General features: G+C 39.5%; 2 protein-coding genes across 2 annotated transcripts in view; both read right to left on the bottom strand.

The window, feature by feature from the left end:
- Window positions 1-6,892, bottom strand: part of il16 (interleukin 16) — a 34,484-nt gene extending 27,592 nt beyond the window's left edge. The window contains exon 1 of the mRNA XM_088640729.1: window positions 6,750-6,892. The gene's annotated coding sequence lies outside the window, so the exon portion shown is untranslated. The remainder of the gene's footprint in view (window positions 1-6,749) is intronic.
- A 10,843-nt stretch (window positions 6,893-17,735) lies between these two features.
- Window positions 17,736-21,689, bottom strand: cfap161 (cilia and flagella associated protein 161). The gene is made up of 7 exons (XM_088640728.1): window positions 21,530-21,689; window positions 20,752-20,841; window positions 19,940-20,163; window positions 19,764-19,845; window positions 19,375-19,533; window positions 18,541-18,614; window positions 17,736-18,073 (listed from the first exon to the last, which is right to left on the bottom strand). The coding sequence occupies exons 1-7, from the start codon at window positions 21,596-21,598 to the stop codon at window positions 17,881-17,883; spliced, it is 891 nt and encodes a 296-aa protein (XP_088496854.1). The 5' UTR covers window positions 21,599-21,689; the 3' UTR covers window positions 17,736-17,880.
- Between the last annotated feature and the right edge of the window lie 2,415 nt (window positions 21,690-24,104).

The following is a 24,104-nucleotide window of genomic DNA, read 5'->3' as shown; positions in this document are numbered from 1 at the left end:
CCAAAATCAATGCAGTACAAACAGTGATGTTATGCTGTTTGTCTCACACTTGCTTTAGTGCCATAGTTCATCTGAGATGCCTGCTGCTGAGTTTTCTGTGTGCTTTAGGATGGGCTCTCTGAGTGGGGGCGGTGATAACAGGTGACCCCTGCTGGCTGTTGTGGTACATAGCTTCTGTATTCATATACAAGTGCTGACAAGCATTTCCCTTAAATGCATATTGTGTGTGTGACTGCCTCTAGGGCAAATCTTTTAATTTAAGCTTTTCTTTAAACACTGGAGAGAAAAATAACAGGCTGAAGGTCTAGAAATCATTGCAAATGGTCACCAATCCTGATGTGAGTGTCTCACTCAATCATCCCCAATCCCCCCTACAAAGCAGAAAAAAGGAGGAATACAGATTGCTGAAAAGTTGCATAACCCATCATTACTGGCTACTCTCTGTTTGAGCCACTATATTTAAGAAACATCCATTAGTATTCACTTGAATAATTTACGATATTGCTAGTGCTAATGTGGAAAATATAGTCAGTGGCTGTCAGGCCCTATTTTGTTATATTGTAGGAAACTTCTACAAATTAAAACTGATAGATGGTGTCTTCTGTCCCTGCACTATAAAACTCTCTTTAACAGTAGCTGTTACAAACATCGAAATATTAACTGAGCAGAAAAAAGTATTTCTTCTTAATGGAAATTTAGCTCAACATTCAATCATGTTATAAAGCAGTTTACAAGAAAGATTTCATATCACAGTTCAAATGTTATGTCTTTTCTAGAGAAATCTCAGAGAATGACATACCAATAGGACAGTACTTTTCAGATTTGGACAAAGTGTTGTCCCCAGTGCTCTGAGTCTATACTTATTTTAACCAAGAAGATTAACTCTAATCTGAATTTTATAGATTAGTTGGTTGATTTGAAATGATTTCCTTTTTTCAGAAAATTGCCAAGTTTTGATGTGGAGTATATCTCTATTCTTGATTACTAGAACAGAGTGAATTTCTATATCAACATGCTGTGGGACTAGACCAATTACTATTGCTATATTTAAACACCTGCTTCAAAGAAAAGATGCCCTTCCGAGCTTATAAAAATTTGAATTTGAAAAACTGAATTTCTTTAAAAAATCATATTTGCAGATATTTATCTCCCACAACCAATATATGGTTGACCAAAGGAAGAAAGAATAGTAGAATTCAGCCCTTAAATTTTATTTTTAATGCATTTGCTCCTTTGAACCATTTTTGGGAAAATGCATCTTGAATAAATTCAACTGGAGGAATTAAGATATTCTGGTTTCCTTGCCTAGATAAAATATTTTGACCTGAAAATGATGTTTTTCAGAATGACAGAATGCAGATGTCCTGATCCTACCCTGTCAATTAACATTTTATTAATATTTCAGTAAGTACAGTTGCTTTTGAGAAACAAAATGGTTATAAGTGCAGAAAGCATCAAAACAAAAGGCTAGGCAGAGCAATTTGCTTATGTGAAACTGTGCCAGTCGTGTTTAAAGAATAGTATTTCATAATAGGCTAATAGTTTTGATTCACCTCTGACCTGACCTCTTGTTTCTTCTGTGTGACTGAAGAAAACAGACTAAGAAACAGAGTTGAGCAAATCTAGTTCTCTTGCAACTGTGTATAGTGCTGCAAAAATATATTTTGGCACTCTCTATCTTTGTCACCACAACATCTGAACTGCCACCCTCTAGAAACAATGCCATTTTGTACTTACTTTTTATGTTTACAAGTGTAGCTAATAGCCAACAATTATGAGTTTATTATTAGTATTTAATACATATACTTACAGTATGTTTGCAACTTTACATGAATAGAACAGCAAGTTCAGGTCCATTTCATAAATAAAATGTTTTTTTACTTCTTTACAATCTGGAAATATATTGATTGCAAAATGTGCTTTTTCAATTCAGTGTTACTAAACCTTGTATATGTACACCAGACAGGCTGCGTTGGTCTGATTTGCTGATTTTTTTTTCCAAAATCTTCTCTGGCTCCCTCAACCAACATACAGAGATACGCAAGTCTAAAGAAAGAGAAAACAGTATAATTCAACCTGCTTACCTTTAAATAAAATAATAGGTTCAGACTTTTTCTTTCTCAGGCCGAATGCTCTTTTCTGTGCTTAAAATGCACGACTCTGAGAGTTAACGGTGTTTGACAAACACAAAAGGAATATTATGTAAACTCCAACCCATGCCACACTTTGCAAGCAGCACTTTGCTTTCCCCCACACACTGTCATACCAATGGCCCTTTCTGTTTGGACTGGCAGGGAACCACGCTAACTGACTTCAAGTGCTTCCAGGCCAGTAAAACACTGTGCCGTGATGTAAATTATGAGTCCCGTGGGAGCTCGGTATCTGAGTACATTCACCAGCAGCATATTAGGAAAGTATAGCCAGCAGACAGACAGATATGTTGAAACCCATATTCTAGACTTTCTTTAGGTGAGATGCGGCTTTTTTCTTTCTTTCACAGCAAACGATTTATAGCATGTAGGGGTGTGGTTGTTATTTCAGCTGAAATGCATTCTAGCAGAAAGGGCTGATACCAGTGGTATTTTTTTTTTACTATTTTTGTTACACAGCCCTACACAACCCGGCACTTTCAAATACGTGTCATAACCAAAATTCGATAAATGTCTAAGTACTTCCAAACTTATTGACAACTTTTTTTTAACTTGATGGTTCTTTTTTCCTGCAGAGAACTTCAGCTTTGCTTCATCTGGTTCAAATTCTTTAGCATTTTGCATCCTGTCACTTCTGCCAGCACGCTAGATCAAAAACAGCCCAACGCAGATGCATGGACTTAATCAGCTGGATATTGCTAGGTGACTGCTTTTCCTACAGGATAACAACATGCAATACTGAAAGCAAATGCTTGCACTTCTTTGAAAGCATTTTCTTTTTCGTCTTCGCTTGTTTTGGTTTGCATGATTTGTGTCACGCTGTTTGTCTGTCATTCAGATAGAAACATATCAAAATACAATACTGTATATAATGAGATAAATCAGAGTTTCTCAGACATGGCCAGATGAACTCACAACTAACTGAACCGAGTAAGCCTGCAGGAGGGAGATAGACAAGAACAGAAAACATTTGTGCAAGACTTTTGAGATGCTGTCATCGAACGGTGAAACAAGGAACATGTTTGCCATTATACACGTGGCAGTGCATTTGAGCGTGTTATGATGTTCAATAATGTATTCTGAATATGTCAGCTATTACTGATATTGTGTTGGCTTTTCAGCACCCTGATTTAATCTACCTATGCTGAGCCCTGTTGTGAAGAACTGGGACTGCACCTGGATGGGTTGGGGTAATGGGATAGCTTAAGATAAAGAAAAGAGTTGGGGGTATGGGATAGGTTCAGGTTAAAATAAAAGAATGGATTGGGGTAATGGGATAAGTTAAGGTAAAGGAAAAGGAATGGGTTAGGGTAATGGGATTGGTTAGACAGCAGAGGAAAAGTATGAATCCTTGCCTGGTATGCAAGTAAGAAATTTTGCGACTGGGATCTGAACCTTAGTGCAATTGGGAAATGGTAGATACCCCATTTATACACTTCACCTAAAATTGCCAGGATATTTAAGAATAAGACAAAATTGACAGATATGAGAAATGCCATACTTTATAAAGTGAAAGCCTCTCCAGTATTACTTCTTGATTCTAACTATTCTTGATTACTTGCATTATCAGTTTTCAAGTTAATATCAGACAAATGTAAAAATGTCGTCTTTGACCTGTGATCCTCACTTCTGCTCATGTAAAATCACAACCTTTCAAGCTTTATGGGGACATCAGACACCTCAATGGCTGAAGGCTTCAAACAATATGTAATTAAGATTAATTAAATCAGTCATCTACTCATGTTAACTGCTGAGGTTGAATTACAATCAGAAGTTCATATTCATATTGGGCAGGAGTGACGATCACTGATATATACAGTACCATATTTCCATATGCAGTAGTGTTGTGAGATGTAGTGTAATTACTAGGTCCTGCAGGAAGTGTTCCCTGCTTCCCTTTATCTCATGTTTCCACACAAGCTGCCTGGCACACCAAACCCTTATACTATACAGGCCCATCTCCTTTCAAGCAAAGGAAACTACACTGGTGTTATTTATAATTCTACTTATGCTTTTGCTTATAGTTATCCATCATTCTGTAAATGGAGTTTGCTTCACTGTTGACTTCTCAAAATAAAAAAGCATGCACATTAATTCCTGTAATTACTGCAGTGTGACTCCGACTTTCCTTTGAAATTTGCTACTCATATGTTGATGTAATGGCACAGAGCAGTAATATTGTGTCTTTTCAAACCTTAGCCAAGACTTGGAAGGAAAGAACACAGAAAACACATTTTTCGCCGTTAGCAGCACTGAGGAGCTGGCAATCAAGAGTCAAGTAAAACTTAGTTTATAAGGAGAACTGGATCTTAAAATTGGAAGCAAGAGCAGTGCTGCAAAAATTTAAAGACCCAGTGATTTATTTTCAGTTTCTATAAGGAGTTGATTTTTTAATTTTATGTATGTTTTAATGGATGGGGTGGTGGAGAGTGACAGCTGTGTAGGAGCTCTGTGGTTGCCCCTCTGATCTGGAGCCTATTCTTTAATCCAATATTCCTGCCACAGACAGAGGGCAAGATTGATTTAACTCTGTATCAAAAATGCAAAAGGATTACCAAACGAAAACTGACGGAATGACTTAGACAATTGATTTTGTTGTTTTTTGAAACGTTGAAAAGAAAAAAATTCTCGGAGTCAAATTGTTTGACGGGAATGTACATTTCCTACTCTGCAGGTTCAGGACCTGGTTTGTAAACACTCCTCTGAAGTCAAAAAGCCGCTCCAGTAATGCACATTTGCAGTAGAGACTCACATTTTGCAGTAATGTGAATATCTGGGTAGAGACAATTTGGAGCTACAGTATGTGATTTTATATTTCAATAGGCTAGGTATAATACTGTATGTCACTGCTCTCTAAATAATCATTACTTAAAAGTTATTTGTGCTTAAGAAGAAGAAGCAATTCTCTGTAATCTCAGAACATTTCCCTATTGTACATAATATACAGGGTTAGTCAAAATGTTGTCGACAAGTATAAATGCCAATATATTACTAAAGTTTTGTTTTCTCCTCCACAGATGTAAGGTAACTGTTAGAAACCTTGATTTGTATGCTTTCATTTGAAACCTTTTTTGTCACAGTAACCCATGTAATTAATTTGTAATAAACTGTCAAAGTTGTCGACATCATTTTGACTAACCCTGTATATAGTTCTGAAATACTCGAGTGTGTTAACATATCAAATACATGTTAATCATTTCTAGCACATCTTGATAGCCACAGACCTAAATACCATTATAAATAACACTCCCTGGATTTTAGTGCATGCGTGTTTGTTTAATTATGCATAAGATATAAAATAGTGCAAAAAAGGCATTTAAAAATCTCCGTACCAGTTTTTTAGGAAAAACCTTTAATAATTCAGTTCAGTTTATATGTTATACTGTATGCTTATTTGTGTGCTCCAATACGAAGACATTAAGGGAATCACCAAAAACATATCACAGAACAGCAGCAGCAGCAACAAGTTAAATAACATACAACTTAAAAATATATCAGTGTGAGCCAGAGGTAGGGGTAGAGTTCATTAATCTGACAGTTTGTGGGAAGAAACTGTCTCTGAATCTGAAGAACTCTGAAGGAATCTGAAATACTCTGAATAAAACTGACAGTGGTAATGATTTTACTCACTGACTGTAGTGTGAAGTGATCACCACTGGACTTCACTCACTCATGAAAGATACTGGCTGTCCTTGAGCAGGAGCCCTGGCTGAGAGCTGAGAGCTGGTTGAGAGCAACCAAACAACTGTGTCCAGAGATTTTGCATTCTCTTCTTTAATATATGCCACTAACACGAAGCAGCTTCACAGGTATTTCCGTTTTTATTCATTTTACTTTAAAACAAAACCTTAAATAAATGTATACATAAAGCCTGTAATTTGTATGTGCAGCTTAACGTTTAAACCTGTGAGTTTAAAACACTTAAAACAATTTTAAAACATTTTGTTTCTTTAAATGATCAAACCTCATTTCGGCGAGTTCACCTTTAAGATTGAAACTGTACTGTTACATGGTTCTTACATTTTTAAAAACTATTATTAAACAGCACCTTATGGATTTATTTTTAAATAGGTAATACATTTCATATATTATTACAAACACAAATGATCTTGCTTTATACTGCTAATCTGAATTGAAGGAATTTATTTTTGGAATTTCTATTTGCATTTATTTTTTCTACTTCCCTTACCAAAATAAATACAATGTGTTTGAGGCAGTGACTGTTCTGGGTTTTAAATTATTGGCATAAAGCCTGATTTCATCCATACAGATGTTTGCATCTGAAATCTACTGCAAAGCTGAGGCCCACAACTGGTCTCTTGAAGAACGTGCACAAAAAAGTAATAAATAAAAGTATGGTGCATTATGCCAGAGGTCTTTGTCTCCATCTGGGATTGTGCATTAATTGTATAATTTCCAGCAAGTTATTTTTTTAAGTAGGTCTCTACTAAGCACCTCTGTCTATATGGTTGATTCTGGTGTTTAAAGTGCCATTTACATTTCAGTTCACCATAAGAAACTGTTTCTAAATGACCCTAAAAAAAGGCAGTATCATTTTTATGTAATCTGCAACATATTAAAAAAAGATCTGTTACTTACCAAATCTGGTCATCTTTTTTCATAATTCTGATTCACCTTACGTCTTCAGGGAGAAAAGAGTTTTGATCTGTTTCAGTTCCGAATCATTCCCAAAAAGGAAATTCATATACACTAGTTCTGGGTTTAGGTGCTGAAATACTATGTGTTAGAGCTCAACAAACCAGCTTTGCTGCTCAGCACAGTTTTTCTGAACTCTTTGCCAGAAACTTTCAATGATTTAGATTGGGTACTCCTGGCTACCGCCCTCCCTCTCATTTCAGCAGCTGGGAGCAGAAAAGATGATATTTTGTAGCATTAGCCACCAAATTTTAGCCCTTTCCTGTCTTACAAATTAGTAAAAAAAAACACATAGCTTTTCTAGGACTCACTGTGACTCATGTCTGCCTAATGAGTTTCAGAGTTCCACAGCAGTTCCAACGTGTTTTGCTCATAATGCAATTGTCACTATTTGTAACATATCTGAAAAAGAATGCGTGGAAGAAGGAATGAATTTGCCATGCTGGACCGTATTTGTAAGCACAAGAATATTTTTATGCATGCCCACTGCAAAGGAAATAAGTAGTATCATTGGTATGGATTTGTAGTTTTAGTTTTGGATGCTTTCTTCATTGTCATGCACTGCAAGGTTTAAAACTGAGAAGTTTTGTTTTCAACTCCATTGACACTGGAATCTTGCAAGTGAAAAACAAACTGTATGTTACATTGATTTTACATGGAAAACTATTTCGGAGGCCATACATTAGCTCATGGAGTCTGATATGACAGTGCTGATATAAAAAGAATTAGTTTCAAATAGGCTTTATAATAGACAGATCTCTGCAACTTCTGTCACTGTGAATAACCCTTATCGTTCTACTGACCTTAAACCTAAAAATATTTAGGTTTTAGATGTAAGGGTTAAAATGCAACATTGTTCAAAAATAATTTAAAATGACTTTCAGGGCTGAGCTTCAGCAAGGAGACAGAAACATAGAGTGAAGTTTGATGTCACGCTAGCATCACTAAAATGCCTTAAATCTGTTCCAGTTAATCCATGAACAGGCCTAGTGTTACAGCTGAGTCTGCCTCTGTTTATTTATCCTGCAGGAGTAGATGCAGGCCTCCTGACACACGGGTTGGGATTCAAGAGAATTCACAGGGGATTTTTCCCGTTAACAGAGAGCTCTGATTAACCCAGGCAAGCACACTTTGCATAAGGCTCCTTAGTGCTGATAAAAACAGAAGCTGTGAATGCAGCTAGTGTGGTGTGGGGTGCTCTATGAATCACAGTGCAGACAGGAATCCCAAAGCAAACAAGGGCAAGGACAGAGGCTGAATTGAGACTGCAGAGCACTGCCACACTGAAGAAGTTATAATATATGCCTTCTGCAAGGCAGGGCAGCCAGAGTTTAAGGTGGAGTCTGAATTCGTAATTATTTATTACAGTTCCATGCTAGACATTGTTAAGCAAAAAAGTTTTTTTTTTTGGTAATACATTCTGTATTCAGAGATTTTTGCACCCTTGTCACAACCTCCTGTTGCCTGTACCCCCATTAAAATAAGGCGTGTTTTTGAAATAAGCTTGATTTTCCATTTAAACAATTGATATTTATCATGTTGATTAATTGATATTAACATAGGCAGAATAACCTATATTTATAAAATATAATATATTGTGCACAGTATATATTAATCAGCTTTTCATTCAATCAGATCCCTACAGGAGAGGCTCACAACTTTTCATCCTCCCTTTTCGCCAAAGGAAAATTGACGTTAGCAGCCATGGACAGCTATTTCCATGCTACAGCTTACTTTCAACAGAAAGAACAGTACCAAAATATCACATCCTCACCAGTGGTCTAGACACTACAGTCTAATTACTCTATATTATGGAGACTAAAAGTAATATTCTATGTTTTAACTGCTTGTAATAACACATACAGTACGAGAAACATTATCATCCACCTACTAGTATAGTCTTTCAAATTAAGAATAGGCCCCCAAGAATGCTGTGTCTGAGGTGATGTATGTCTTTAAATGTCCTATGCAGCATGTTGGTAAATCTAAAAGACAATTAAAAATCAGTGTAGTGAAAACATAGGATGGTGAGCACAAAAGTACTATTCAAGAAAAGATCCTGAGTTTACACATTCTGTGTCTGTTAAAATTCATCGGTACTGAGTGAACAAATTCCGCTGAGGAATGGTGATATTGATCCAACATGACGAGAAAGAGATGCTTATTGGATTTGTCGATTACACATTGTGTTTCTATAGGATTTAACAAACTTATTCTCTCCCTCTTCTTTCTCTCTAATTATGTGTAGAATATATTAATAATAGAAAATTCTTAAACATTATTCATCGTTAATCCTACATGTAGCTGTAATGCCAAATGTGGTGATTTGTCAGAACCCAAGCACAAGTGACCGAGAGTGGCGGAACACCCAGAGAGACCCCACTGATTGTGGGGTCGAGTGCTCCGGGACAGAGGAAAAGAGAAAATGAACTGGGAACAAAAAAGGTGATAATAGAATAATTGATTACTGGCTGGCAGGGCTTAATCAGCCCAGGCCGGTCAGTAATGGAAAAAGACAGCAGAAAACTCTAAGACAGAACTGGCCGGCAGAGCAAGGATAGCCACAGCTGGTCAGCAACTAAAGAAAGCTCTTGTGGGGCAAAAGTGCCAGTTCTCTGCATTACTGGTGACTAAAAAGATGGGCTGGCACAACAAAGCGCCAGCCACAAGTTTAACCGCTCAGCCCACTGACCAGGATCTGGTACCCTCGGCTCTGGGACATAACCAACCGCCGAGCCCTCGAATGGAAGGGTTCTCAGTTTTGTGAAACAGCCCTCTAAGTAGCCAGGGATGCAGCCTGGCAAGCCCACAGGTCAACACACGTCAACACAAGTCTCCAACAGGGAAAACAAAGGGAGTCGCCTCAGAACATAGCTGTGCTTTGGTCTGTAGGCTTTATTGAGAGGAGGGGTCTCACCAAAACCAGTGAGGCAGGACACCCCCAATCAGTGGTCCAGTCAAAGAGCCCAAGAGCTGGTAAATCATGGCCCATGCCCTTATGGAGGGCCTCCTCCGAGACCAGGCCAGGTGTGCACCGTCAGCTCTGTCTCCCGGGTTCAACTCTCTGACAGAGGCACCCGGGTGCAAACAGGATTGGATACCCAGGTCCCCTCTGGACCAACTGGGAGAGACATTTGTGAGGGAAGGGACACTACCTCATTCTTCTCTCAACTCTCAGAGCCTCAGGTCAGCACAGCAGCGGGGAGTTGTCCCAGTCAGAGCCTGAGAACTAAGAATCCTCATGGAGCTCTGGCTAACAGAGTGATGCTCTGCAGGCACCAGAGAGAATCAGGATGCCTGGCTCCCTACAAAAGATCAAAAGGCTCTGCTGGGGCACTAGAAGGAAACTGGAAAAAGAAAAAAATTACCCAGACAGCCCGAGAGAAAAAGGTGAAGAACAGAAAAGGAAGGATAAAAACTGAAGTGCTAGGGCATGACTCGAGAGAACTAGAATGGTTCTGCCAGGCAAAGGGAAAAGGGGCTTCAGGGAATAGCCCTGGGGTCCTGGGTGATGGACGCTGCCTCCTGGAAGTGGGCCAGAACCACAGGAGAAGAAGGCCAGGGAAAAGGAGCCCAGGGTTCCAGGGCAGAGGCCAGGAGCTGACATTCAGGCAGGTACAAGATCTGTGGTGCAGATTGGAGTGAAGTCCTGGACTGGAGTAAGAACAGACTAGAATGGACCACTGCAGTGCAGGGTGACCTGAAATCCTGGCCTAGAGTCACAGAAGACTGCTGCAGCACCGAGAAACGAGGGTGGTTGGCGTCGAGCCCCAGAGATCTCAAGTCTGACGAATCAGGCCATCACCAGGAATTGGGCATCCGCAGTTTAGGACTGGTGTCCTGTGCCAAGCTCCCAGAAAAAAGGAAGACGCTGGGTTATCTTGGTCTTGGAGTGGAATCCTGTTGCCGAGCCCCGAGAGAGAATGGGAATTTGACTTCGGAGAGGAATCCTGGTGTCGAGATGCTGAGGCATCTGTCCGATGTACAGGAGTTTGGGAAACTATAGCGCAGACAGGACTGGGTGAAAGGAATAATGATAAAGCACCATTGAAGCGGCACCTTGGCATTAAATTGAGAAAGAGAAATTTAATAATGAATTGGATCAATGTTAATTAAGGCAGATCACTAGAAAGAGATTCGGTAGTACAAACAAGCCCTGGAAAACCGTGAGCCCCTGTAAGAATATGACAGTTTCCCAGGGTTACTGCTAGCCGAGAGACGCCGCAGGAGTACAGTCATAACAGGAGCTTTCTAAAATATATACTAAGCATCATAAACATATTACAATGCAATATTCTTCGATTGCAACAAATTCACAAGTTGCTGTATCTGGAAAATGATTGTCAGGATAGCCAATTGTTCTTTGGAAGAATCTGTTGAATGAGACAGCTGCTGTAAATGAATTAGTACTCATTACATTCTACAGGAGGGAAAGGAGCTTGTGATAGGCTGTGTGTGATTGATCAGCCCCCTAGGCTGATTAAGAGGTTTATAAGAACAGCATTGAGAAAAGGTGTAGACTCCAGCCTGGCTGGAGGGGGTCAAAGAGTTTTCATTAGGAATACCTGTACATAAAGTTGATTTACAGGTCTGTGGGATTAGGTATGGAATACATACTTAAGAGACTAAACCTAAGGTCTGTACTGAGGGGTGTTACAGGTGCTGGCAATGTGCCCATTGGATTGTCAGGCTCAATGGGGTAGGAGACTTCTGCAGAGGAACAGGGCAGGCTAGCAGAACCAGAGCTGGTTTGAAGTTTTAGGAGCTGGTGGATTTGAGCATTACTTGGTAGGGCACTCAACTTGTAAATTAGAGACGAGTCTAGATGCCAAGTTGGATCTTGATTATTCAACACTGGCAGATAGATGGGCAGACTTGGTATAATTAGAGTGAGAAAGTTGATTAATCTGACTGTTGTTGTGTCATTGGTGCAAATTATTTAAGAGCTGCGTCCCTGGCCAAATAGGATCGTCTGGAAAAATGATGGGAGGGGGAATTAGAGAATGCTCATAAAGATATCGTGCTTCATGAAGAGTGAAAGTTGTTGTAGTGCTTGTTAATGTAACTATGGAGAACTGCTCTTAATTAAGTAATGTTCAATGTTCCGATGCCTTGTTGTGTAAATTGATTTGTGATTCAGTGAAGATGAAAAAAACTGGGCATTAAGGGTAAGCCAGGTTCGACCTAGTAGATCTAGGGTCCCGGAGGGAGTCTGACAGAAAAGGATAGACTAGTTAAACGTGAAAAACAAGTGACATGCAGTTATGATTATGTGCCTGTGTCAGTGATGTCACAATTATGAACTTTTTTTTGTAATGGACGCACTGACATTTTTGTTGAATAGATGTGAAATTAGGTACATTTATTCTGCATATAGCTTAACTAACAAGTAGTATACTGAAAATTTCACAGGCTAGCAGGTTCTGTGGTCGTAGCAGGAAGCTGTACAACAGCTTTGAACCAGGTACTGATATTCTGTCCAGTTCCTCACATAGAGCCTGGATAAGTGTGTGTTCATCTCAGTCCTAAATGCCTTTTCCAGCTCATCCCCCAGATGGTTGATGTGGCTCAACTCTAATGATGAGGTCTTCTACTCCATATCTGTCACATTCTAAAACTACATGAAAGCTCTTGTTTCATACAGTTCCCTGCAAAAGTATTCACATCATTCCTATGGTTTCTCATTATGTGAAGTTACAAAATGATACATAAGTCACTCCTCCACACACACACCAAAATGGTGGACAACCTGACCACACTCCATTTTGGTTACATTGGTATCCTTATCCCCAGCTATGCAGGTGACCCTCACTATCTACCTGCCTGTATTTCTCTAATTCACAGAACCTACACCTCCCTCAGTCTCTTGAAGTCTACTAGATCCTGCCAGCAGCAACATATGAAAGCACATCTGAGCTTGCAGCCATCAGAGCCTCAGAACCCGTCTACAATACTACAAGTCTCCAAAACAAATGCCATCTGCCTTAATGTACACAGAGCTTTCCCAGGCAGTATGCCTTGGCAGTATCATGGGGCCCACAAAGCTTTTTTGTCCACACACCTCCCTTGCAGCCCATGGGAGTTTCCTGGGCAGTATGCCTTCAAAGTATCGTAAGCCCCGTAAAACACAAAACAGAAGCCTAAACTCTTTGAGCTCAGACTAACTTCCTTAGTCCCACTCCATAACATAGCTGTGCAGCTAGTCTGCTCACCAGCTCCTCTCTTTGAGACCAGAGTTTTTCACAAGACCCGCTTAAAAAAACTCTTTCCCCTTGTGTCTGGGTTCAGCCACTCACTATAAATTACTCCATTCTCTTCTCTCCCTCTGAGGCCCACACTATCCCCAATGACCTTGGCCACATCACACTTAGAGTGGTTATGACTCCTGCTCTACATCTTCCATCCTCTTCTTTTCAACCCTCTTCTGATCTATGACTGCAACTGGTGATTATCGGCCAACTACGCCATAATTATATGGGTGTCATGAATATATAGTTACCCAAACACGTAGGAAATTTGTAGATGACTACATCACTTTTTCTGCCTAAACAGGTTGTTTGTATCTCCCAGAATCACAAGTGCAAACAGTCATACTACTGTAATAATGGCCCTTTTTATTACTCTTAGTGTAATAAACCTAGCACACAGAACACACATAAAAACAAGAATTCAATTCATACTCCCCAGTAAACCATCCCAAAAGTCCCAAAAGAAAGGAAATAAAGAGTCCCAAGGCAATACCTTCCTGAAATAGCTCTGTCCTGTATTCTAGCATGCTTTCTTCCACCATAGCAAAGAAAAGCACAAAACGCCATCTAGTCCTTTGGTTCTGCCGAAGCGATCTCTCCAGTAATGGCATTCCTGAATAATGTGGTCCATTATGCTCCCAACAACCTGTTTCTGTGATTCCAGCACATGGCTGGGGGAAGTAGATGATTCCTATTCCATCCTCTGCTGCTCTCTGTAGAGTCCCCCTCAGATGTCCGAGTCCTCTCCTGTGTCCAGTATATTAATCTATGTTCCCCCACATTCTCCATTTTCATGTCCTTCTGACTGAAGCTCATAAAGCCGCTTCCTGGCCAGAGCTCAGGACTCGAAATGAAGGGTGGAAGTGTTCTGGTGATGTCTTGGGTGTAGGCAGAGCTATCAGCCGGGGCTACTTAAAGAACTGAGTGTATGTAGATTTCCAGGTGTAACATACATTGCCTACTCTTTCCTGCTCTGGAGTCCCCTCCCAGTCTCAGGCTTAGTTTAGTCTGTCCTGCAGTCCCACATGTCACCTCTGAACTCTGTGGTAATTGATGGACATGTACTCACACAGTGTGTCAGTCAATCTTTCTTAATCAGCGCCTGCCCCATTGTTTGCACCCGGAAGGCAAGAAGACCTTGATGCTGCCCCCCAGTCCTTGCTGATGTGAACTATAACAGAATGCTGCCCCCACAGAGTTTGACAGTAGGAGTGGTGATAAGTGATGCACCATTTTAGGTTTGCATCAGCTTTGTAGTTTGGCAAAAACATTGCAAGTTTGTCTTGTTTGACCAAAAAAACTTGTTCCACATGTTAATTGTATCACTTGTGTTTTGTTACAAACCCCATGCTGGATTTAAACTGGGTTTTTTTTCAGTTACATACAAGTTCCCTTTGTGAAGTGACGGGGATATAATTGACCTCTGAATGTTTTCTCTCATTGCAACTAGTTAACTCAGAAACAGAAACCAGAAACATTTCAATTTTGTTGTTTCTTACCACAAAACCTCTTGCCACATGTTTGCAGTATCACTTAAATGCTTTGTAACAAACTCCATGTGGAATTTGAGAATAAATTATTTTCAATAAATAAAAGTCAGCTTTATAGAATGGCCGGGATATTGTTGATTCATGGGTGTTTTCTCTCTTCTCAGCCACCGAGCTCTGTAATTCTCTGCAACTCAAAGTCACCATTACAGTAGCTTCACAATGCTCACATCCCTAAGCTGTTATCTCCTTGCTCAGCCACTCAGTTTGGAGGGAGAGTCTGATCTAGGCAGTGTCTCAAAGTGCCTTTCACTTCTATATAGTTGTCTTTTTTAAAGAGATATTAGAGGTTTTTGAAGTGCTTTGATACCCTTCTCCTAATCTGCACCCTTATACGACATTATCCCTTAAGTATTTAGTAACTCCATGGTTTTCATGGTTAAATAGTTAAGTCTTTGATTGAAATTCATTACTTAACTAACTGACCATACAGAGACAGGTGTATTCATTCAGAATTCAAGGGAACCACTATTATTGCACACAGATAGAAGCTGCTCAGCTAATGTAATGGTTTCTTATGGTAATTTTGTGCACCAAACTGAAATGGTATTTCTTAATTGATGTTTGAGAGGGATCCAAACAAGCCAATTGACAAGCAAGCCAATTTTACCCAGTTGTTCCTCATCATAACCACTCCATCTTTAGCTGTATATACTGTACTTCACACAAAACACCTTTTTTTAATTCTGTTTCATGTATTCCACCTCATTTCTACTCCAACTCCATCTTTACTACTACAGCTTGGTTAATATCTCTCTCTGAACAAATGCCTTTGCAATCATGATATTTATGTCTTCCTTTTGTATTAATTAAGTTTTCTCTTCTTCGCATTTTATCTGTAGATAAGGTTGTGAATGTAGCAAATATGAATTGCTACTTCAAAATGTCATGAGACTGCAAGCTTTAAACCAGCAAAATGTATAAAGTGTGCAAGGGTCTTAGTACTTTCGCAAGGCACTGTGAGTAGCATGAAAATGTGTGTAATGAGTGGTCAATGTACCGCCACACAGTCAGATTGGCATCAGTCACTAAGTGGTGGTCTCTTTATATTTATGGCCCTATTGTAAAAAGAACATGTTTACCTGCAATGTCTTACCGGATTTTTCACCAACCTTGACATTCAACAGGTTAATTCACCTCCTCAATGAACTCTAATCAACTCTGTCATTAAAGAGGTGACGTAGTGCTTCTGCACAGGTCAGTCTCTCAGGTGAATAAAAAAATATTCAAAATAATGCCAAAAATAAGTTATTTTTTTAAATGTACTTTTATATAAAATAAAAAATACTTGCATTAATAAAGTTTTGTGTTTTTATGCTCTGTATGTTTATTTTCTCAACAGTTACCAATGTGTTTACTGGTATGTGTTGGATAAGCTACTCTTGATAAATAGACTTTGTTATGAAATATCATATTTTTCTTGGGCACCTGTCAAATAAATTGTTAATTCATGAAAACTAATTAAACTGGGCAGCACAGTGGCATGGCAGTTAGTGCTGCTGCCTAACCACACTTTGGTTCTGGGTTTGATTCCAGGCAGGAGCCCTGTCCGTGTGGAGTTTGCATGTTTGCATACCCCCCTTGTGTTGGTGTCTTTAACCTCCACACCTCTGTGGGTGTCTCCTGCAATGGACTGGCATCCTGTTAATTGTGTGGTCCCTTCTTGCACCATCGGCCTCTGAGACAGGATTGCCTCAACCATCAAGGTACATAAGCAGATTTTTGTTTTGAAGGCATCTGTTTTTTTCTATTGATGCTTTCTCCCTATGCTTCAGCAAAAAGGATTCTCAGTCAATATTATCTTGTAATATTAAAATAGAGGAATTTTATTCTTCTCTTTCCCATAAAAAAACTGAGTACATTATATATATATACTGTGTAATCATAAATAGTTTTCATGGATTAAAAAAATATATAAATTATGTATTACATCCTGTAATAAATAGATGCTTTGTTCAAATTCTACAATAACATGTGATGATATGTCATTCTCTCCACAGTTTATAGACAGCGCCAAGTCTGTTTGTGAAAGAGCTCCCTTTATTACTCTACCCTACTGTGTGGACGTGCATGCATCCATTGGGTAATTTTCAGTGATCTCTAGATAACACTGCAAAAGACTGCAGGGCAGTCCACTGAAGTCAAATGTATAAAGAAAACATTTTCCTGTATTTTGAATAATAAACTGCCATTTCACAGAAGAACGTAAATGTGTAGACATTTACCAGAGAAATGGTACAATTGATTTATTACAGTTTGTTCCTTCAAAAATACATCAGACCCCAAAAAAGCTTAGTCTTGCCTTCACAAAGTCAATGGGAATTCTAGATTTCTATCCAGTAAATGATCTTCTGCAGTTTGTGAAGCATGTTATTTTGATCTCCCAAGGCTGGTCATGGTGAAGTTAAAATTGAGCAGTAGTCTCCCTCTAGCGGCAGCAGTTTTCAATTCCTGAGTGTCATGCATGTCATTTTCCGTTTATGTAATTAACAGATAATCCTGGTTTGCTTACAAATGTTGTCTGGCGCACTGTACTTTTGCACCAAGATAACCAATTTTCCATAATGTTTCTCATGGAATTGTGCTTCACTGTAATTAGAACGCAATTTCCCATACCTTTGTATTTTATACTTTTTTACAAACAACGATGGAAAATGTCAAGTAATCACAAAAAACTTAGGAAGTGAGGGTGATGCATTGGTGGGCCAGACACCCAGAAATTCCTGTTTGGTATCCTCAATAACCAAACTTTTATCCCAGAGACTGAAGAACATGCACCCTTCAGATGAAAAAATGAGGACGCCTAAAACACCACAGCCCTGAATTGAAAGCTTTACAGAGTTATGTTTGGTCCCATAAAATAATGTACTGGCCACCCCAACATCAAATTCTAAAACTTAATCACTTTTAATACAGACTACAATAAATGAGTCTAAAGCAGACAAAATTGATCTGGTAAAGCTTTTAATTCTATGTCCTGTTGTGAATATTTCTTGAGGTGAAACAACATTTTAAATTTTCATGTTCTGCAGAGAAGGACCATAAAGTCTGCCTTATCATTGTTTCATCCTTTATTTTAAACTGCCTTTAGAAAACTGCTAGACTGTACCAAATGAAGAGTCTGTAAACTGTAATAAGCATCCCATTGAATTTATTTTCATCCATGTTTTATTTCTTCTCACCTTCAATAGATCTAGTTTCCTTACAGTTAACGTTAGGTTAATCGAGTTAGAATTAACTAAACGATTTAGGATATTCCCATTTTATATTTTTGTTAACTCAGGTTTTGTGCTGGGGCTCTGTGTTCTCTGTAGGGGTCATATTTGCCATCGCCCCGGGTCTGTCAGGAATCGTCCGCCCTTCGTTGCTAGGGTTTGCTGTAACGAAGCTCCAGTGGTTAACCTCGCGCTCGGCCTTGTGGGAATCCAGAAAGGTCTGAGCTGTGACTTCATATTCTTTTCCGTAAGGTGTCCTGTGAAAAAGGGGTACTCCTGTTTTATGTTGTGTCAAGAGTTCTGGTCATCAGCCAACCCAACAGGGGTTCATTTTGATCAGAGGACTAATCCCTCCCCCTTTCCAGATAAAAATAAACCGAGCTTGATGGGAGGACAAGCACCCCCTTTAAACTCAGCACTGTTATTGACATTGTGATTTAATGTATGAATGAAAGGGTCATATAAATTACCGTAGTAAATAGCCCCCCCAAAGATTTGCCTAGGAGAGTGCTGCTGTTATTTGGACATAACAATGGACTTTATAGAGTTTCTTCTACAGCCTGAGCTAATAAAGTTTAACCACAAACAGATATCAGTGTCCTTCAGTGTGACTATAAGACAGAACCTAGACATTTTTTCTAAACACCCGTATATGATACATTCTTCTTTTTTGCATTTTTGAAAATAAATTACCTATATGAATCATTTGCTTGTTTCAGCTTACCATATGATATAATTTCCGAGGGCGGCTAAACATTGATTTGTCTTGCAATGACTGATAAGCACTTTTGAATTCGCCTGTGAAGAACAAAAAGAAAAAAAACATACGTTTTGACAGAAACTCATATATTACTCCAAATAATAATAAACTTTATTTTATATAGAGCCTAGGAGCAGACATAACACTGGTTAAGTTAAAGCCATGTTGAAGGGCATTAGGCTTATCTTAAGGCCTTCCTATTGTGCAAATAAGCCAATACATCTTGTATCACCTCAGTACAATGGGATGATCTCTTATATGCATAAGCGTGTAATTTGTATTATTTGATAGTTTTTACATACTTGCGAGTTTGCATTTGAAAGCTGTGGAGGACAGCCACTGACTTCAAGAGCTAGCAATCAGTGAACAGGAAATGGACACAGATATGCTACTGTATTTGCTGGCATGTTGGCTGAAGAGGACACTACCAGCACACAGCAATTACAAGACTTTTTGAGTGTTGCCAACAGACAGGAAGACCTGGAGCCCAATTTTCTCCCCTCAGCCCAGAGGTACGATGGTTGACATGTGATGTGTTGTCACAGTGACATGGCTTCAGCTGAGGCTGGAAAAGCATCTGCTCTCACAGAATCTGACCCCCAGGAATTGTTAACCAGTACTATTACTTAGGTACTGAAGTTCATAGCTTTTTAATCAGAGTCAAACTGTTCCCTGATCAGTAATTAAATAAAGCGGAGATAATCTGAAGCATTAAAATAAGAGTAATGTGATTTATATGCCCTTGAATGAAGACAACAAGATCAAGTTGAATAGGTAAATAACACAACAAAGCCTTACTGGCACAGGGAATCCTTCATATTCAATGCGCTCTTGAGGGTCGTAGTATACTGCCTGCCACCACGTCAGGAATGAGGGCTCATCGGTCAGGATCACCTCTTGTAGTCTGGATTTCTTTGCACATTTTTGGAATGTTTTATGATCACTTGCTAAATATAACTGCCAAAGTAGGAACAGAGAGAGAGGAGGAAATTGATATACAGTTTGACAGGTATGGTGAGTAATCAGACTTGTTTACTCACCTTCAATCAATATGCAGTTAATGTCATTCTGGAACTGTATATACGCCATACTGATTTTCTTAAAATAAAGCTTGCACTTCAACCATGAACATAATGTAAAGTAAGCAGTTGTTTTTATTAAATAGCTGAGAATACAATGAAACTCACTTCTCCTGCAAAGCCTTTTGTGGTTTGAAGAGAAAAGCTCTGATTGTATCTCAGGGGCTCTCCTACGGGACTCCCGTCCACACTGGTCAAGTGAGAAAAAAATAAGCAGAATGAATTAGGTCAATTGTCTTTCATGCATGGCTTTGTTTTCCACGCACTCGTGACTGGGCTCTCACCTCGTGATCACAAACGCGTTCCTCACGCAAGGTGCCAGGCTCCTGCTGGCGCTGACTTCGCAGGGCGCGCAGACGGAGGAGGCCGTGCGGAGCTCGCTCGCGTCCGTGTTCATGCCGAGTGCTGCTGGTTCGCGAGGGGAGTCCGGGCTGGCGGAGTCCGGGTTCACCAGCATTATCACATCCCCAAAGTGAACCAGCCCGTCGTTCGTCACTGACAAGTCGATCTGCAAGGGGACAGAGGACTTGGCTGTTCTCGCAGTCTAGGAAAAACATCGCTTGGACAGTTAAACAATAACACTTAGCCCCTTAGCCTCACTTATCAATCAAACTTATAATGAAATGACAGGTAGCAGGCGTTTCTCAGATTATAAATGATCTACAAGATTATTAAAATTGGCACCATTTACAATAATCAGCCAAGCCCCCATAATAGTGTGATACAATCAGACAATCAGTTTTGTTGTTACTGAACTGTTCAATGCACAGTTGTAGATACTCCCTTCATAGCGAAGGTCTGGTAGCAGTGTGCTGTACTGCGATCCCTAGACGTTCGTCAAGGGCAACAGGTTTAAGCAGAAGTTCCCTGTCTGTTCCCACATTTTTGTGTCCTGTTCCTGATGGATTTAGCAAGAATGTGATCAGATTCACGATGCGGACAGGTGGGAACCCTCCGACTCCCAGGAAAAGAAGCTGAAACTTCAGGATTGGCATTAACACATCACTAAGCATCCTCACATCCCTATCATCTTCATCATCATCATCAATAATAATTAATAATAATGGTGTTAAAGAGAAACACAACCTGACAGCACCTTCTTCAGAATATTCTGCCTCAGAAACCCTGTTCTCTGGACAATCAGTTCTCCTTTTTCCTTCTTGTCTAAGAAATCCTTCAGCGTGTCCTATGAAACAACAATTTTGAGACAGTTATATTAAATACAAGTCCAATGTTATTACAGACACAAATAGGTGAAGACAATCTTAGGAAAATAAGGGACCACTTGCAGATGATTGGGACAGCTGTATAGACACCTTTACATTATTTCCCTTAGGGCACAAAAATAAATTAGCAGGCGTTCATACCCCACATTTAAGTATGAAATTAATTTTCCTCTTTCAGATTTTAATCTGATGACTTGATGAAATGATTATTTAAAGCCTGTACGATCTTACGTTCACCTGTCCAGTGATTGTAATTTTTCTTTAGTGATTTGAGCAAACTGGTTGATACAGCCAAGGCGACAGACATACGGAAGTCCTTCGTGTCCGAGTATTAACGGGGTCGCGGATATTCGACACCAATGGGTGCCAGACCTGTTCCTAGATAAACCCTGTCTCTCCTGGGTTGTACTGCAGCCGGTTTCTTATTCACACGTTGACATCGATTTTATACTCGTAGCATGTACGTTTTTTTTTAAATCAGTTCAATTCTGTACATTTTGAATGAAACTTGCAATTGGTACCGTATCACCCCTCTGCCAATTCTAAACTGCTGCTGAGCTTTACTCAGCCCGGGTTAACCGAGGACCTGGAAAGTTGCACACCGCAGAGCTCGGTCTTCTCCGCTGACAGGTTTGAATGCAGCCTTACCTCTTCAAGGGTCACATCTTCACTCCAGTTCCCGACCCGAACCCTGGCGCTGTACGTTCTCACGCTCATGGCGGAGGTGAAACCAGGTGCAGACGCGAGCTGTGTCCGTGTCTCCGTAGCGCCCTGTAGCCTCTGGAGGCTCAGCTTTGTTTACACGCTTCCATGGTTACGGCTGTGACGTACCTGCAGCGCGACAATACTGTAGTACCTTATGAAACTTCTGTCGACAAGGAAAGTCACTTATATTTCTATGAATATGAAGTCAGTTTTATATCACAAAACCCGATTTATTACCATATTTGACTAGTGTGGGAGTACAGTATAATAAATGGCACGTGTATTTATCCTACTAATTTATTAAATTTCATTACGTCATTCATTGGCCTACTAATAATCCCCATCTATAAATTTGCCCTCATCACCCTGTTCTCCTCCCCACTCATAACTGATGTGAGTTACTAGCGCACTATGACTGTCGTCGCATCATCCAGGTGGGTGCTGCACATCGGTGTTGGAGGGGAGTCCCCATTACCTGTAAAGTGTTTTGATTTGAGTGTCCTTTAAGTGAAAGGAATTATTTCCTCGCCATTAGCTAGCTGAACAGGAACTGTTGCATTGAAACTACTGAGCACAAGTACCTAACCTGTTGCTGTGGAGAGAAAGATAAATTTACACTTCGGCGATGTGCACAGCTTACACAGTGTGACCGTAAAATTAACAAGTCTGGTTAAAATCTCTACAACAAAATATAGGCGAGTAACTAACTTTCGAAAACACCGATACCGTTTTAGGAAATCCGTCGGTAGCTTTAGAATTATTTTTACAGCTTCTTCCTTGACAATGCAAATATCTGCAAATAAAATCGTATCTCTGTCCCTCTGAAAACAAACCCCAAACACACACAGACATATTAATATCTGCAAATTTTAGTTTTCAGTCCTAAACCATTTTTTTTGTAAATCAATCAAGAATTTGACGAGCAAATTAAAGAATTCTCTAGAGTGTGCTGCCCTCTGCTGTGACTAAAGCAGAACTACATGGGGTGAAACAAGTCTACCTATCTATTACAGAATATTTGAAAAACTGAATATAATTTATATACAGCAGTTCATGTGGGTAGCTGCGTCACCATACGTAGGCTGCAAAGGAACAGTCGAAGAAGGCTCCACAGACGAAACGCTGTGTTTTCTTTCTTCTCTTTTCAGCATGGAATAAACCTATTGCTTGTTCATTTACATACAGCTATGATTTTAAACATATTTACCAATAATCGGTATTTTAAGGGTTTTATTTCTGGTTAAAAAAAATCAACAAAAAAACTTTTACAGTCTTTTTTATCTCAGTTTACACACATATGTATATAAATTGAGAAAAGAAAGAGAAATTTAAAAACTTTTGTGGTCCTTACTCTATAGGTGCTTTGACCAATTATCTACAACTGTCTTCATATGTGCAAAACCCTTAATACAATGAACCACACTACTCAAACCAAGAGTAAAATTCTATAACTAGCACAAAATCTAAAATCTAAAATCTAATCAAAATCTAAATGTACTGAATTCAGCCAACTTCATTATTTATACTGTAAATGTAAGTAACTGTATTAAAACAGTAAATACTGTGCATTTTCCTTTTTGATGATTCAATCAAATAAAAAACAAGTTATGTTAAATAAGTTTTCGATAAAATCATAAGCTGGCCCTGGTGTGTGTGTGTGTGTTGGTGTTTGTGTTTGCCCTGCAATGGACTGGCGTCCTGTCCTGGGTGTATCCTAACTTGTGCCTGTTGATTGCCGAGATAGGCTCTGGTTTACGACCCTGAATAGGACGCCATCTCAGTATTGTGCTGTCTTGATGATTGATTTTGTGACCCAGTAGTGTCACATGGAAATGAGTACGTGTGTAAACAATCTTTAGTGTGATTGAATGATGCATGGCAGGCATTTTTGAGTGTGTTCTAAACGTGGTCCAGACATCTTTAAGAAACTGACTAGATGATTAAATGTTTTACATTTGGTAATTAAACATGGTGAACTGCGTCTACAGCCTTGAACTCTGCAACTCAGTTTGGTTCATTGTATTAAGAGTTTTCCAGTGGGCGTCCCATCCAGTGTGTATCCTGCCTTTCACCCATTGCTTACTGGGACAGGCCCTAGCTCCACCACGATCCTGAATTAAATGAAGCAGTTAGAAAATGAATGAATGAATGGATGGAAGGATGGTTTGAGGTCTGGAAATTGTGATATCCAATCAGGAGCCTTATTTTCAGTTTCCTTAACTATTTGGCAGTTGGTTTGGAGGTGTGCTTTGAAGTGTTATATCCTGCTAGAAAGTGCATTTGCAAGCAAGTTTGAGCTTTTTAGAATACAATACCAGGCCTTTAGATAGTATTATATCCTAAATATACGTATGATATGTGGAATGGGGCTCAGTCTCTCTTTTGCATTTATGAATCTGTCCATCTCTCTATTCTAGCTAGGCCACCAGGACCAGAGGGAACACAACAGTCCCATGTCCATATTTCATAGGGGGATGACATTCTTTTTCAACATGAACTTTATCTTTCTGTGTAATTC

The sequence above is a fragment of the Lepisosteus platostomus genome, chromosome 7 (assembly GCF_059453375.1).
Source record: "Lepisosteus platostomus isolate fLepPlt1 chromosome 7, fLepPlt1.hap1, whole genome shotgun sequence".
In the NCBI taxonomy this organism is placed as follows: domain Eukaryota; kingdom Metazoa; phylum Chordata; class Actinopteri; order Semionotiformes; family Lepisosteidae; genus Lepisosteus; species Lepisosteus platostomus.
The sequence above is the reverse complement of the archived record's forward strand: the minus strand, read 5'-3'. Positions and strand labels throughout refer to the sequence as shown.

Excerpts from the sequence above, each read along its gene's own strand:
- cfap161 (XM_088640728.1), bottom strand. The coding sequence starts at position 21,598 with ATGAGCGTGAGAACGTACAGCGCCAGGGTTCGGGTCGGGAACTGGAGT. Across the intron at positions 20,164-20,751 it reads GGCAGAATATTCTGAAGAAG|ATCGACTTGTCAGTGACGAA; the intron begins GTGCTGTCAGGT and ends GTCCCCTTGCAG. Across the intron at positions 18,074-18,540 it reads CTCGGAAATTATATCATATG|GACACCTTACGGAAAAGAAT; the intron begins GTAAGCTGAAAC and ends CCTTTTTCACAG.